Source organism: Sorex fumeus, unplaced genomic scaffold, assembly GCF_029834395.1.
Source record: "Sorex fumeus unplaced genomic scaffold, SorFum_2.1 ptg000008l, whole genome shotgun sequence".
NCBI classification, from domain to species: Eukaryota; Metazoa; Chordata; class Mammalia; order Eulipotyphla; family Soricidae; genus Sorex; species Sorex fumeus.
The window spans coordinates 28,944,631-28,960,912 of record NW_026606065.1 but is presented as its reverse complement, the minus strand read 5'-3'; the positions used below and the strand labels follow the sequence as shown (position 1 = coordinate 28,960,912).

The window sequence follows — 16,282 nt, the reverse complement described above, 5'->3', positions numbered from 1 at the left end:
CAGAAGGAATTACTTTGGCAAATTGTAATGATTGATTTCTTTTCCAAACTCTTATTGATATTTCCTTTTCTAACTAATAGAACCTGGTGGGGAGTGGGGAAGGGGACTCATTTGCTTACTAAGTCCCTCAGACCATGAGTGAGAGAGAACACACGTGGCAATCTTTCCTGGCCACTGGCAGCCCTCAGGAAGCAGTACTTTGACTGACTCTGGAGAAACTTGCCCTGATTCATGTCCCAAGCCTAATAACTGGACATGTCGAAGGCTGGGACAGTCAGTGGAACTGAGGTTAACTGTGAAGGGTCAAACCCTGCCCGTTGCAGCCGAGTGATGCAGATCCAGGAAGCTCTCCAACCCATCACAGAATCTCTCGGTCATAGCTTGGAGAAGTGCAAAATGTAAGCTTTAACGATTTCTTCCAGAAATACCACTGTGCCCGTCACTGCTCTCCGCGGACACTGGAGTCAAGAACCCACCCCACTCGAAGGTTCTCCAACACCCGTGCTTTCGGACAGGGGGAGCTCTGCGAGAAGGCCACGCTTACCTTCTGGTCAATGTACTTGCTGTCCTCGATGGCGGACCGTTTTGATGGCTCGCAGGAGGTGGGGGAGGTGGCGGGGAGACTCCTCAGGAGGGAGCCAGTGTCCTGCTGCTGGCGGTCGATGAACTGCTTCATGAAACTTTCCCTGTGGAGGAAGCAGGGACAGCAAGCCTGGTGAGGGACAGGGCGCAAGGGACAGGGATGGTGCGGGGCCTGGTGATCAGCTGGAATGAAGTCAGAGCAGTGACAAAGGGGTGCAGGGACCACACAGGACCACACTGGGCGCGGGGTCAGAACTGCTCCCGGAAATAATTCTCTGAGAGAAAACTCCCGATTCTCCTCCTTGCTGTGAATGTAAAGGAACGTGCCCAGGATTAATGTTTCAGTAAGAGTAGTCAACAGTTGATGGTACTTTTGGGGTCCCCAGGGCTGGGACTCCTTCATGTGTCTAGCCTGTGTTCCCCCCAACCCCCAGCTTCGCTCCCCAGCACCTCAAAGCCCCAAGCACATCGCCGAGTGCCTTGGGGATGACCCAGCTGAGCCCATACCCCGGGGCCCTCATACTCAGCCATCAGCATGGCTGGTGGAAAACTGCTGTTGGATGTCCCCGAAATAAAATAAAATAAAAATAGACTCTCATCTCTTATCTAGAAGAAAGTATCTTCTGACAGATACTTTCTTCTCTCCTAAAGAAGGAATTCTTTTTGCTCCTGTTCGTCAAAAGGACCCGCGAGAGATGATTTGACATGGAAAGTCAGGTTTCTAACTCAAAAGCAACTTAGTTCATCAAAAACTAGTTCACCTTAAACAAAAACAACTGCCAGGCCTGCTAAGAATTTAAACAGCAGTTTTTCAAATAACCACTGATCTTAAATTTACTAATTTACTTAGGATGAGCCTCACGCATGAAGTAACTAGCAGAGGAACCCAGGCGTGCTGGACCCGGGGCTGAGGTCTCCAAGCCTGCTCGGATCAGGACTGGGCCTCCTCCACCCAGATCCCCCATCTTCCAGTACCTAGGCGTTACACCCACCAATTGCCCCTGGCGCTGCGTTATCCCACCAACAGCCAAGACCCAGGGACTATAAAACCCAGCTCCCGGAAGCATGCAGCCGCGTTCGTGGCCGCGCAACCTCTTATTCTCTAGTTCTCACTCTTGGAGAACCCGACAGACTACCGAGTGTATCCTACCTGCACGGCAGAGTCTGACAAGCTCCCCGTGGCATATTCAATATGCCAAAACCCAGTAACAATGATGGGTCTCATTCCCCTGACCCTGAAGGAGCCTCCAATGTGGCACTTGCTAAAATCTCAGGGCTGGGACGAATGGAGACGTTACTGGTGCCTGCTCGAGGAAAACGATGAACAATGGGATGACAGTGATACAGTGACTTCATATTTTAAGCATTGGCTTTTTACTTGCACTGTAGCCCTGCAGTGTCCTCCCGTTGTTCATCGATTTGCTAGAGCAGGCCCAGTAATGTCTCCATTGTGAGACTTCTTGTTACTGTGTTTGGCATATCGAATATGTCACGGGGAGCTTGCCAAGCTTTGCCGTGCAGGCGAGATACTCTCGGTAGCTTACCGGGCTCTCCGAGAGGGGCAGAGGAATCGAACCTGGGCTGACCAGGTCAGTCGTGTGCAAGGCAAACACCTTACCTGCTGTGCTATCGCTCCAGCCCTATTTGACTTTTATTATTTTTTACTTGATTTGTTATTCTTTTTTTGTCTGGGGGCCACACCCAGCAGTACCTGAGGTTAACTCCTGGTTCTGTGTTCTGGGATCAGTTCTGGGACTTGCAGAGACAACCTTGGGTGGTGAGGATCAAATCTGGGTCAGCCGTATAGAAGACCAAATCCATGGCACTATTGCTCCTGAACCCCAGTGTTTGCTTTTTTAATTTAAAAAGCAAGTGTATTTACCATTTGCTTTTCCATTTGCATTTTAAATATTATGGCAATGCCTCCAGTCCCATACTTTTATAACCTCCCATAAAATTGTTTTCAAAATTAAGCAGAAAAAAATCCTATTTCATGATTCTGATGCAATTTGCAATTTTGAGTTATAGCTGGAAAAACCTCCTTTAATTAATTTAAAAAAATAAGTGCTTTAAGGCATCTTCTATGCAATTGTACAGGCAGAGGGCAGAGGTGGTGGAAAATCAAATTAGCATGGGTAGGAATAGCCATCTTTAAAATTTTTCCTTTTTAAAGGGCAAGATGAATTTTGTTGTACCCTGGCAGGGCACAGGAACCTGGCCAGTGGGCTGCAGCTTTTACTAAAAATAAAAGGGCACTAGAGACAACTGCACCCTTACAATTAAGACTGAGGGGCCCGAGAGAGACAGCCCGGCTGGCTGAGGTCAGGGGGGCATGCCCCTACCTCATGGCTCCCTGTACCCTGCTGGGAGCTGGGCAGAGATCATCTGGCACCGAGCTGAGGACAGCCCGTGGCACTGCAGGCAATGACCCCCAGACTAAGACCTAGAATTAAAGGCTGGTGTCAACCTGCCCCAAAACGGGCCAGCACGGCCAGTTTCCTGGGAAACCCAAACCCTGGAGAGAGGGACAGTGGGCATCTCAGAGGTCAGTCCTAGAGAGGAAAGCCAGGCCCACGCGAGTGTGGACGAAGGGGGGAAGGAGGGGAGGCTCCCTGATTCCCGGGGCGTCCTTCCTGGGGCGCCAGAGGGAGGGAAGGGAAGGAAGACATCCATACCTGATTTTAGGCACTGTGAAATCCGAGGGAAGCTTGGAGATTTTCACCATCTGCGGTCTGTTGGGAAACTTTTCAAAGATCCGAAGGCGCAAAGGGAGTTTCTCTTTGGTGTCTGCATTTGCTTCGCTTTGCTTTAACTATATAAATTGAGAAAGAAAAAAAAAACAGAAAGAAGAAAAGAGAGAAATCTATAATCCCATGCTTGAGACCGGTTCAAGTTTTGAGTTCAGAAAACGAGGAGTAGTTCTCATTTGGGCCAGCAGATGGCAGCAGAGCCCCGCGAGGCGCACAGTCCCCGGCCCGCAGGGCCCTGCGGTAAACGCCCCAACCCGCCAGAGTGAAGAACAGAAACTGTTTCAATCCACCGCGGAAGCCACTTTTATGCCACGCATGATTTTCTATTGATTTATTTATGACTGCTAGCTTAATTAAACGACAAACTTTATTTTATAAATGTGGGGGAGAGAGTTAGAAATCAAAAGAGCTTTAAAAAACACAAGAAGGTCCTAAAAACGTCAATCAAGCAGGCGATTTATTCTAATAGGTCAGAAATAAAAACTCAAAACGAAATAGCTCACTTGGTACCAAAATGAGTTTTCTATTAACTTGTAGAGATCCCTGGAACCGTCCAGTTACTTGCTTTCTAATACCGCTGGGAAAGATGATGGAGTCTCCTTTCTCCTCCCTCCCTTCTTCCCTTTCTTCCCTTCCCTTCCTCCCCTCCTTCTTTCCTTTTTTCCCCTTTGGTAGTGATCAGCGCTTAATTTTTGTCTCTGAGCTCAGGAACCACTCCTGGCTTGGCTGGGGACCATAATGAGGCATTGGGGATTGAACCCAGGTTGGCTGCTTGCAAGGCAATAGCCCTACCTGTTGTGGTATCCCTTCCTTGTCCTTCCCTCCCCTTCCATTTTCTTCTCTTTCCCATTCCTCCTTCAACTCCTTCCTTCCTTCCTTCCTTCCTTCCTTCCTTCCTTCCTTCCTTCCTTCCTCCTCCTCCTCCTCTTCCTCCTCTTTCTTTCTTTCTCTTTCTTTCTTTCTTTCTTTCTTTCCTTCCTTCCTTCCTTCCTTCCTTCCTTCCTTCCTTTCTCTTTTCTTTCTTTTTCTCTTCCTTTTAAAATATCTATTTTGAGAATTAGGTTTCAGGCTACCTGAAACTTTCAATAATAGCCTTCATCCGCCCAGTGGACATTCTCCACATGGATCTAGGGGGCAGGACTCTGCCCTGGAGAGTATGGGGTGCCCCCTTCCCTCCTGCCAGGCTGCCTCCACGATGCTCCCCCCCCCCCTTTCTCTCTCCAGGGCTTCCTTCCCTTCTGACCTCACTGCACAACCACAGAAGTGCCTCTCTGGCCCTCCCAGTCTCCTGACCTGCTTCCCAACTGATGCCCCATGCATGCCCTCAGAGTACTCCTGGCAGCTCCAGAATGGCCCCAAGGGCAGGTCTCAGAGCCTCTGGAGTCTCATGTCTTCTGCTATTCTTTTGCTTCTTATTGTCTGTTTTGGGTCTGTGGAAAGATTAACAGATGCCACAGAACAAGCTTTTTCACTTGTGCTTGTTTGTTTGGGGTTCGCCCCTGTGGTGCTCAGGGCTGACTCTTGGCTTGGTGCACCGGAATCACCCCTGGCAGGGCTCAGGGGACTGTATGAGTTGCCGGAATTGAACCCCAGTTGGCCCCTTGCCAGGCAAACACCCAATCTACTGTTCCCTCTCTTCTCTCTGGCCCTATAAGGAAGACACAACCCTTCCCTCCTCAGTGTCCAGACTGGCCAAAGAACATTCCAGTTCCGATGTCTAGCTGGGTTGTCCCAGGGCCTGGGGGTCTCCCAGAAGGACTCAGTGTCCTGGTTCTAGCCGAGAGCTCGAGGCTCAGCCTCATCTACTCTGACCACTGCTCTTTGCTCTCGAACTCTGTCTCACCGACAGCTGCCATCTCCTGGGGTTTCCCACACTGACCTGCAAAGGTTTTGCGGGTTCTCTGACTCAGGACGTCACTGCAACTAAGGAAGCTTGCACGGTGGAGGCTGCTGCCCTCCCTCTCCCGGGGGACACTCAGCACACTCAGAATGTGATGGTTTCGATGATGACAATGATGGAGAATCCGGCCCCCCCCCCCCCCCCCCCCGCATGCAGCCAAAACAGCGAATACGCCACGCAGGCCATGAGGGCCAGGGTGTGCTGCGTGGACAGAAAGAGGGTTTTTTTTGTAGCTTATTGACACAGGGAGCAGAAAATTACCCATCAGCGGCTGGAGGAGCACAGAGCTAAATAGGAACAGCTGTTAGTATGTTTGGTCAGGCCGAGGGGAAAATGCAGCGGGACCAGGCCAGAGCCAGGCCCGGAAGATAGAGCCGAGAGCAGGTGTGAAGCCTGTGTTTGCTGAATCATTAACGAGACGGTGAATTGGCGGCTTCTAAATCAAAGCCACTGGCCAGGTTCTGTACTAAGCCGTGGACTCAGAACAACACCAGAAGAAAACACAGGCAGCATTGGCCTCCCTGCTGCACCCAGAGAGTTCCAGATTCAGTGAGTAGGAGAGAGAAGCATGTGTGCACTGGCACGGCCCATGGGGCTGGGGTCCCGACCGTGCTGGGAAAAATAACGTACAACAGGGAGACATGGTCCCTTCCTACAAGCGGACACGTGCTGGGAGTCCGCCGGGACCCATGAGGGGTGCCAGGCCCGAGAGCCCATGGAGGAGTGTGACAGGTCTTCAGAGAGGCAGGGCTGATGCAGATCAGAGGGGACACGCCGTCCATGCGCCAACAGGGAGTCGCTGCTGAGCACTTGAGTGCCCCTTCTGTCCCTTCACCCAAGCCATGGGCTGGCCTGCCCCCCCCCCCCCCCCCATCTCTGCTCACCCCGCTCCCGCTCTCCCTCAGGCACTGTCTCCTTCCTCTTCCTCTTCTGTCTTTCAAAGACTTCTGCTGCTCTGTCACCAAACTCCTCAATCCTCAGGCCTGGGCATGGCCGATCCCTCGGTTCCTGGAATCTGCCTCAGGTCCCTGTCACATCTTCGCTCAGCTCCTCAGAGGCATCCTGGGAGGCCAGGCCCTTTTGTCCATGTTGGTTCCCCTGGTGGGGAGCGCCCCCTTCCTCTTCTTTCTCTCCTCCTTGTCAGCTTCTGTGGGTGGCCCCCATCTCTGGGCCCTGAGGGATTCCTCCCAGCAGCCATCTCTGACCACACCCATCCCCCCTCTCACAGGCCTCCCACACCGGGGGCAGCCGGACATGACACAGGGGGCCTGTGTGGGCCCGAGGGTGGTTCAGGTTGTCTGAGATTCCTCAGCTGAGCTTTACACACCGCAGACAAAAGGCTCCCGGCATGGCAGCCCCCGGGTTCTTGGGGCCAAGGCCTCTGTCAGGGCTCTGGGGAAGGGCCTCTCTGGGTTGTCCCAGCGTAAAGGCGACCAGGAGGCTCATGGGCGTGTTGCTGATGCCTCACTGGGGGTCTCCCTGTCTGCCCCTCTCACCTGCCTCGTCTAGAGACACCCACCGTTGTCTTCCCAGCCCGAACAACCCAACCCTGTCTTACCCGGTCACCTCAGCGGAGACCTAACTCTCTGAGGTCTCTGGTGTGGGGACTGTGTGAAGACCAGGAGAGTGGTATCATTTGAAATCACCTCATGTGGCCTTGGGGCAAGGTCTCACTTTCCTGTGACTGAAACTCTAGAATGGGATCCTGTGGGAGCTTGGGTTTTTTGGTTTTGTTTGTTCAGGATTTCCTATCTGATGCCCCAAAGTATGTGAGAGAGATATTTGTTGAACAAATATCTTAATCTGCTGGCAAGCATGGAACTCTTTCCCAGAGAAACTAAAGAAAGGCTTTCAGTATATCCTGAAGGGGAGGCATGCATGACAAGTCTCTCCATCAACAGAACGAACCTGTTGGTGTGGAGACAGGGGTTTGTGGAAGTGATTGACGTCAGCTCCTATAGCCTTTAACCTGACTCACGTCAGCCATCGGCGATGGGAAGTGCCTCTAGAGTAAGTTTAGATAGAAAATTAAGTAAAGGGACACATCAGGGGAACAGCAACTTTGGTTTCAGCAATACCCTAGAATAAAAGGTTTGCCACACACAGGTTACAGATATTAAAAATCATCACCATGGCCTGGTGAGACAGTTCAAAGATCTGAGTGGTCCTTGGACGCAGAAGCTCCGGGTTCCACAGCCAGCACTGCCTGGAACCCCAGTTTCAAATGTCACAGGAGTGGCCCCTGAGAACCCTGGGTGTGGCCCCCAAACAAAACCACCTTGTCTGCATGTTTTTGGTTTTATTTATTTATTTTGGCCTTGATGGTTTAAACTGGAGCTCAGCCCCTTCTCCCTTGTCTTAGAGTGACTGGTGTTCCCGAAAGCCAACAAGCTCCCCAGGAAACTATTCCATCATGGCTATACCTTTGCAGTGCCTGCAGGAAGGAGAAATATGATGGCAGGGAATGAGTGAGTGACAAGCCCCCAGTAGTCAGTCACTGAACCGTAAAACTACAAAGTGCAAAGGAGAAACTCATTGGTGGTGACTGGAGGTATCTGGGATCACAAATGCTGTCCTGGCCCTGTCCTTGTGCTAAAGGGTGAGCACGTAGAGTAGCAGAGGGGCTGACAAGGGTAGGCTCAGCACTCAACTCAGGGGCTTCGTGAAGTCCCTTCTTCAAGTACGGAAGAGCCTCTTTATGAATAGCAGAGAGTTGCCGAGGGCTCAAGTCAAGATGCATCCACAGAAGGGGCCAGAGCAATCACACAGTGGGGAAGGCATCTGCCTTGCACACGGCCAACCCAGTTCAATCCCTGGCATCCCATGTGGTTCCCCTGAGGCTGCCAGGAGTGATTCCTGAGTGCAGAGCCAGCTGTGACCTCTGAGCACCACTGGGTGTGGCCCCCCAACAAAAACAAAGAAGAGGCATCCATGGAAAATGAACAACACACACAGTTGTTGTGTTGGCAAATTTTCTCCTAGGTGTGCAGTTACTGTCAAAGCAAACCAGTGCCCATCCCACTCGCCCCAGTTCACACTGGTAGGCCCACGGCAGTGCTGCAGGATTCCCTGATGACAACATCCCAAAGGCACACCCGCTGGAAATACCAACACTCCTGCGTGCTAGAGCCTGCATCCATGCCCTCCCCCAGGGAGCAACAGAGCCCTGGGGAATGGAGGAAGCCAGAAAACACCCAAGAGCACACGCTTAGCAACTCTGTCTGTAGAAACCCAATGTAGAATGGATCTGAACGGGCTGTAAAGGAGTGACGAGTTCAGGAGTCATTGTTATAAAGCTGAACAAACCAATGGGTCACCCCCTCTGCAGTGCTTCCTCACGGCCAAGTGTTTGTCCTGGGGTAAAACTGGGAGAGAGAAGGGGGCAATGGAGTGAAGGGACAAGCAATATTTCTTTGTTTTTCTTCTTTTTGGGTCATACCCAGCGATGCTCAGGGGTTATTCCTGGCTGGTTCTGTACTCAGGAGTTACTCCTGGCAGTGCTTGGGGGACCATATGGGATGCTGGGGATTGAACCCGGGTTGGGCACATGCAAGGCAAATGCCCTACCTGCTATACTATTGCTCCGGCCCTGGGACAAGCAATATTTCTGGATTTGAAAGCCCAGCTAGCTGCAAGTGGATACTCCCTGAGTTTAGTCTCACTCATATTTAACTGCTCCTGGAAGAGAACAGTGCAGTCTCCTTCCTCTGCTCCTGGCTGTCCTCACCTGGACCCCTCGAAGGAGGGTGGGTTGAGTTTCCCTCCCCACCCCGAGCAGAGTCCCAGCAGCTAAAGACCTCTGGTTCCAGCCACAGCCATGCTTTAAACTACTCTCCACACATTTGAACAAGCCTCACACATGAAGGGACTGACAGAGGAACCCAGGTGTGTGGGACCCAGGGCATAGATCTCCAAGCCTGCTCGGATTGGGACTGGGGCCTCCTCCACCCAGATCCCCCATCTTCCAGTATGTAGGCATTACACCCACCAACTGTCCCTGGTGCTGTGTAATCTCATCAATGGTCAAGACCCAGAGACTATAAAATCCTGCTCCTGGAAGCGCGTGGCCGCATTTGCAGCCTCATGACAACTTATTATCTAGGTCTTACTCTGGAGAACCTGGCAGGCTACCAAAAGTATCCTGCCCACATGGCAGAGTCTGGCAAACTCCCTGTGGTGTATTCAATATGCCCAAAACCAGTAACAATGATGGGTTTCATTCTCCTGACCCTGAAAGAGCCTCGAATGTGGCACTTTTTAAAATCTCAGGGCTAGGATGAAGGAGACGTTACTGGGGCCTGCTCGAGGCAATCGATGACCAACAGGATGATAGTGATAGTGCTAGTTATTGAAAGCCCAGTGTGTTGTCCAGCAAAAACACCCTTTTCCATAGGTTTATTATCTAGGCGTGGACCACAGAATGCTGGGATGTGCTCTTCAGTGTCTCGGTGGCTGTGCAAATATCACAGATAGACTCAGTCCAATAGGCTGCAACCTGGGCTCTAATGAGATCCCTGAGGTTCATGGACTCTGGCTGCTCACAGCATCCCTCATGATACATCACTGCAGCAACTGAGATTTGTGGAGGACTCACAGGAATGAAGCGCAAACTTTGCATTGTGGGAGCCCTGGTTTCAACCCCTGGAAGAAAGAGTCTTCAATGTACCAAGGTGGGGCAGTTCCCCGCCCCACTTGCCAGCTCCTCCATGTATACCCCCCCAACTTAATACAATACAGTAAAATCAAGCATGAAATGAAAAAAAGCAGCTGAGCAAAAGCCCTTAAGTTTTACTTCACTGCTATTAATCAGCAGAACCTCAAACACTTTTTCCTTCCCAATTCATGATCTTGCCCAAGATAAAGAAACAAAGATAAAAGAATGATGTGTGTGTGGGGATAGAGAGAGAGAGAGAGAGAGAGAGAGAGAGAGAGAGAGAGAGAGAGAGAGAAACAGAGACAGAGACAGACAGACAGAGACAGACAGAGACAGAAACAGAGATGTGGGTAGGGGGAAGTGCACAGGGCGGATGAAAATTGGGAGACAACCAGGAGAAAGGAAAGAATTTTCATAGACTTGATAACTTTTTCAAGAAGCATCAAATGAGACTCTCTAAAAGATGAGTAAAACTTTCATTCCTAGTTCTTTCAGTTGCCCTCTACAAGATAGTTTTTTTGTTTTATTTCTAGGTTTCTAAGAGATTTATATATTTTTTTCTTTACATCTGTATTTAAAATTTTTAAAAATTTATCTTGGGGCGGGAGCGATAGTACAGCAGATAGGGCATTTGCTTTACATACAGCTGACCCGGGTTCGATTCCCAGCATCCCATATGGTCCTCCGAACACTGCAGGAGTAATTCCTGAGTGAAAAGCCAGGAGTAACCCCTGTGCATCACTGGGTGTAACCCAAAGAGCAAATAAAAAAAAAATCTTAGCGTAGACAAAAACCACAATGTTGGTTCAATTCTAAAGTTGAAATTGATTAGCTAACAAAACTCCAATATTAAAACCATCAAGTAAAAAAATAAATTGTATGTGAAAATTGTTATAACTCATCACAGTCTTCTTAGGTCCTTGTCTGAGGATTTACAAAGCTGTTGTTGCTAGTTGAGCCTTCTGTGTTATTGTGTTTGTTTGCTGAGTTGAGTTGGCTTCGAAGTTACTTTCCCATCTAGTTTGGTGTGCCCCTACTGGGATTTCAGTACTGAGGAATTGGGAAGTGTCCTGTGGCTGTGTCTGAATAGTCCAGAGACTTCAGGACTTATGGTCTAGGCCACTGCACTGACAGGAGCTGGGTGTGGCTGAAGGACCTTCAGGAACTAGGGGGTGTGGGAGGAGATTTCCCGTCCCCACCTGGAAAAACCCCAGAGTTCTCAATCTGGGCATGAGGGGGATCTAAAATTATTCACAATTCAGCATCTCTGCAGAGAATATTTGAGGAGTGGTGGACTTGAGCGTTTGGTGCGGCCCAGGCTTGGGTGGGGTACAGCTTTGGGAGCCTGGGCAGGAGGGTAGTTGGCTCCCCATCTCCTGAGGGCACCCCAGAGTTTTCAGCCATGGGACAGGTGCGTCTGTACTTATTCTTCAATAATAAATTAATGTTTCTTTTATAGTGAATGTTCATTGTTTATTTACTGGTTTTGTTGCATCTATAGAGATTTTTATTAGAATCTTTTTCTTATCAATGCAGACACTTAAAAGGTAAAGGTAAAGGTAAAGGCCCTCCCGTTGATCGTCGATTTGCTCGAGTGGGCCCAGTAATGTCTCCATTGGAGACTTTGTTGTTACTGTGTCTGGCATATCGAATACTCTCGGTAGCTTGCTGGGCTCTCCGAGAGGGGCGGAGGAATCGAACTCGGGTTGGCCATGTTGGCCGCTTGTAAGGCGAATGCCCTACCTGCTGTGCTATCGCTCCAGCCCCAAACACTTAAAAATCTTCTATGATATATTTTCTAATATAAAACCTGTATTCTATTTTTCAGGATAAAACACGTATATTTTTAAATAGGACTATTCAAATTTTCCTTTATCATTTTAATTTCCCTCTCCTCATTTTTACTAAATTGGGTACTTGTAGGATTTATCTGTCCCATGTTAATTTTATTAACATGTATTAACATGTATTAGGATAGAATTATTTTTATGATTAAGTTTTATTCAGGTTTACATACCTATGAAATGAGAAAGATAACAGTTTCTGAAAGAAATCTTTTTTTTTCAACTTAAGGAAAAGAAAAGTCACTTCAGGGACAGAGAAAATGAAAACAAACAAATGAAAACCAAAAAGAACTTCACGGCACTTTGAACTCAGTTACTGTTACAGTTCCTTGGATGTGATAGGATCTTCCACCTCCTATCGAGGTTATGCTTTTTCCCCTTCTCGCATTAGAAGTGTATCTTCCAAGATTAATTTTACTTTGATGCGATTGAGTAAACAGTACAGATTCTATTGCCTGTACTGAAAAACTACAGCATAAAAGCCAGCCTTTTCGCAGACAGCAATTGTAATGGTACATGTTCCTTTAAAAATTATTTCAAAAATCATGACTCATGAATGGAAAGAACATAGTGCCGAGAATGCTGAGATTTTGTTCTTTACACTGGAAACCCCACAGAAGAACAGTGCAAAGGAGGGGGGGGGTGTCTGCAGTGGCTTTAGCCGAGCCCAAAGCTGGGCTGCCTCAGAGAGATCAGATGATAGCTCGGAAACAGATGCACACGGCGGAAAATTTGCACAAAAAATAAATTGGAATCAAAGTAAAAAGGATTCAAACCTTGAGCTTCAAAAAATATAAATCATCTAAGCTCAGTTGCTATTCTCTGGCTCAGCATCTGTCTTGCAGAGATATCATTACGCTTTGGATGCTGAGAACTTCAGCTCCCTCGTGCTTCTGGTGACAGTGGGGTATAATTGCTCTGCTGATACATCCCGCCTTCTGCCTCAGCGCTTAACTCTCCCATATTTCAGCCTGTGCTTTCTTCTGCTAAGATATTCAAACCTTATTCAGTTTCCATTCCTTTCGGAAGGCTGTGACAAATAACTGAATGGAAGGATTACGTTAAATAAAATTTCTTGGGTAATAGTGGGTGTGATTTTCTAGAAGAAAACAATTTAAAAAAAAAGCATTCAGACTCAGATTCCTATTTTAAAAATATAGTCCATGTTCTTTCAGAAATCTGTGCATAGGTCGGTGGGTTAATGCAGTGGAAGAGTAGTTTTTGACATGCAAAAAAGTCCATTTTATGTTCAATTCGGAGCAAGGAAGTTCCTCTTTGCTATTTGAGTAAATTAAGGAAAAATTCTCCAGCCTTCTTTTCATGCTGACTTTTGCTGGGTTTTCTGGATAGGAATTAACGAGATAAAGAAATTCAGAGCTGAGACTTTTTCTAAAGAGTAATTATGTCATGGAGTAGCTTTCCTCACCATTTTGCCTTTGTGATTTTTCAAACTGAATTACAATCTGGGTTCAAACAGATGGACTATCTGGAGTAAAGGCCAAGCACAGTGACTTTTATTACTATCCCTATGTCACCATAAACTCTTGATAGTCAAAGAATTCGCCATCCAAGGCAGTTGAATCCAATGAAGAATCTGGGGCAGTGGCATTAAGACTGCATTGAGGTGTGCCTCAGGACTGCTCCTGGTTCTGAGCTGGGGGGGGAGGAGAATGAAACTGGATTCAGCTTCATGCAAGGTAAGTGTCTTAACACCTGTTCCATTTCTCTATGCACCCCACTCTAGAAAGCATTTTTTAGAGGAGAGATAATTCTTCTGCGTCCAACTGGAAAGGTTAATTGGACACATATTGGCATGTAAGATAGAGATGCTTTAATCTTACAAAATATTTCTTTTAGGGGACCAGAGAGATAGTACAGCAGGTAAGGCGCTTGTCTTGCAGGCAGACAGCCTGGGTTCGACCCCCTGATATATCACTACTAGGACCGGGAGTAACATCTGAGCTATGCTGGGTGTGGCCCCCAAGCTGAAATGTTTCTTTTAAAAAGTGATTAAGTTGCTCATTTTCATCTTTAAAATATTTTATATAGCACTGTAGCACTGTCCTCCCATTGTCCATAGATTTGCTCGAGCGGGTACCAGTAATGCCACTATTGTGAGACTTGTTACTGTTTTTGGCATATCAAATATGCCTTGGGGAGCTTGCCAGGCTCTGCCGTGCGTGCAGAATACTCTCCGTAGCTTGCCGGGCTCTCTGAGAGGGATGGAGGAATTGAACCCGGGTCATCCGTGTGCAAGGCAAATGCCCTACCCACTGTGCTATCGCTCCAGCCCAAAATATTTTATGTATTAAATAAATACATATCAGTATATTATGTATGATATACTATCACAGTCCTCCCATTGTTCATCGATTTGCTCGAGTGGGCCCAGTAATGTCTCCATCGTGAGACTTGTTGTTACTGTGTTTGGCATATCAAATACACCACTGGGAGCTTGCCAGGCTTTGCTGTGCGGGCGAGATACTCTCGGTAGCTTGCCGGGCTCTCTGAGAGGGGCGGAGGAATCGAACTCGGGTCGGCCATGTTGGCTGCGTGCAAGGCAAATGCCCTACCCGCTGTGCTATTATAAATTAATGTAATATATAATTAGATTTTATATTATATAAATATGTGCATAAATATATTAAGCAAATACAGAATTTGCAAGGTCAAATTGAACTTGTGGTGTAAATTAGAGAGCTTGTCTCTTAGTTTGTGCATGGGTCATAAAACTGCAGTTAAATATGACAGCTGGTCTGCCGAAAGGTTCACAGTCATTTCAGAATACCAGCTGATCAATGGCATGTGATGTTTACAGATTTGACCTGTCCATCTTTAGAGGAAGGCCCTGAAGACAACTGGAGCAGGCATGGGGCTGCAGGGTTAGGGTCCTGAGAAATTCAATGTGGTCCAGTTTTTCCAGTTTGAAGTCCAACTGAACACAGTTAAAGGGCATTGCATTGGTACCATCTTGGGATATCCCTAAAATGCACACCAGTATATATATTTTTTGCTCTTGTTACAACACAGGATCTTACAGACTTTTCACATGTTCCCACAAGTTGCCTTTGTGCAGTAATGTAAATAATATGTGCAACAAGGTGTGTGTGTGGGGTGGGGTGGAGGGGTGAGCAGAAGATGCTGAATCAGTCAGAGAAAAAGAAAACTGGTGAAAACCTTGGGTACCAAATTATGCTGGATGGCTGAGTCTTCCTCACATTATTGTGCCCTAATATCCAATTATTGGGGTGGATTTCCTAAACTCTAGCAATGAATACAATTTGCTTTGGTGCATTTTTTTCTTCTACGTCCCAGCACCTCCACTTTATATTTCTCCTGTGTTACTCAACCAAGGCATAGTTGTTTTCATTAGGGAATTTACTGAGTCATAGAAACATGCTTATCGTGATAAAAATGCATTTTTTTTGCTCCACTTCAGATGGAACTGTATCAAAGCTGCATGAAACGAGAGGCTTGGTTGTTGTTATGAATATTCAGGAAATTACAAGAAAATAAAGCCCACACAAAAGGGAATTTAGAAATATATATGTATATAAAAGGGAGAGAGAGAAAGAGAGAGAGAGAAAGTGCTCTCAGATAATTTATCCTCTCTATTTTGATTAAAAAAATATGAGAGATAGCCTAGTCTAAGAAAAACTGTGAAAAAAATAAGATATGAATTTGTATATTTGTTCAGTTTTATAATCCATTAACCACTTTAAAATTCAGGTTCTCAAATGTAAAAAAAAATCAAGGATCTTTACTGTTATATAAATGCCAACTATATAAGTGAGATAGCATATTGCCTGTAATTTGAATTATTCCGGTAAAATGTGCTATAAAAACCACATCCACCCCCAAGCCACAGCAACTACCAGCTCTATGGGAAAGTGACCTCAGCCTGTGAGTAGGGGTCAAGCAGGAGGGCAGAGGTGGTGCCCAGCCCTCCCTCTCTCCTCTCTACGCTATCCAGCGTCTTACAGTTGGCTGAGCTAATCCTGCCCAGACTTCTGATTAAAAAGAATGGAAGTAGAGGCAACCTTTCTCCTGCTTAAGTGCTCCTCCCGATTCTCCGCCCCTTTCCAGACTTGCTTGGATGAGTCCGCACACTCCCCTGGCCACTGCTTAGTCATACTTGCTTCTCTAAAACCTATTGATGTTCCCCATACTCACGCCATCATTTTCTTAGTGATCCCTTCTCTATTCTAGCTGGCTTCTCCCCTTTGCTCAGGGAAAGGTTGGGGGGGACTAGGGGGGTATACCAGGGATATTGGTGGTGGAGAATGTGCACTGGTGGAGGGATGGGTGTTTGATCATTGTGTGATTATAACCCAAACATGAAAGCTTGTAACTATCTCGTGGTCATTGTCACTGTCCTCCCGCTGTTCATTGATTTGCTTGAGCGGGCCCAGTAACGTCTCCATTGTGACAATTGTTACTGTGTTTGGCATATCAAATACGTGATGGGTAGCTTGCCAGGCTCTGCTGTGTGGGCGCGATACTCTCAATAGCTTGCCGGGCTCTCCAAGAGGGGCGGAGGAATCACACTCGG

At 47.5% G+C, this 16,282-nt stretch overlaps 1 protein-coding gene across 2 annotated transcripts in view; it reads right to left on the bottom strand.

Annotated features, from left to right (window-relative positions):
- Positions 1–16,282, bottom strand: part of NALCN (sodium leak channel, non-selective) — a 353,058-nt gene that overhangs the window by 95,567 nt on the left and 241,209 nt on the right. For both annotated transcript variants that reach the window (XM_056109424.1, XM_056109431.1), the window contains 2 exons: positions 3,258–3,394; positions 545–686 (listed from right to left, as the gene is read on the bottom strand). In XM_056109424.1, the coding sequence (XP_055965399.1) occupies positions 545–686; positions 3,258–3,394 (279 nt within the window). The remainder of the gene's footprint in view (positions 1–544; positions 687–3,257; positions 3,395–16,282) is intronic.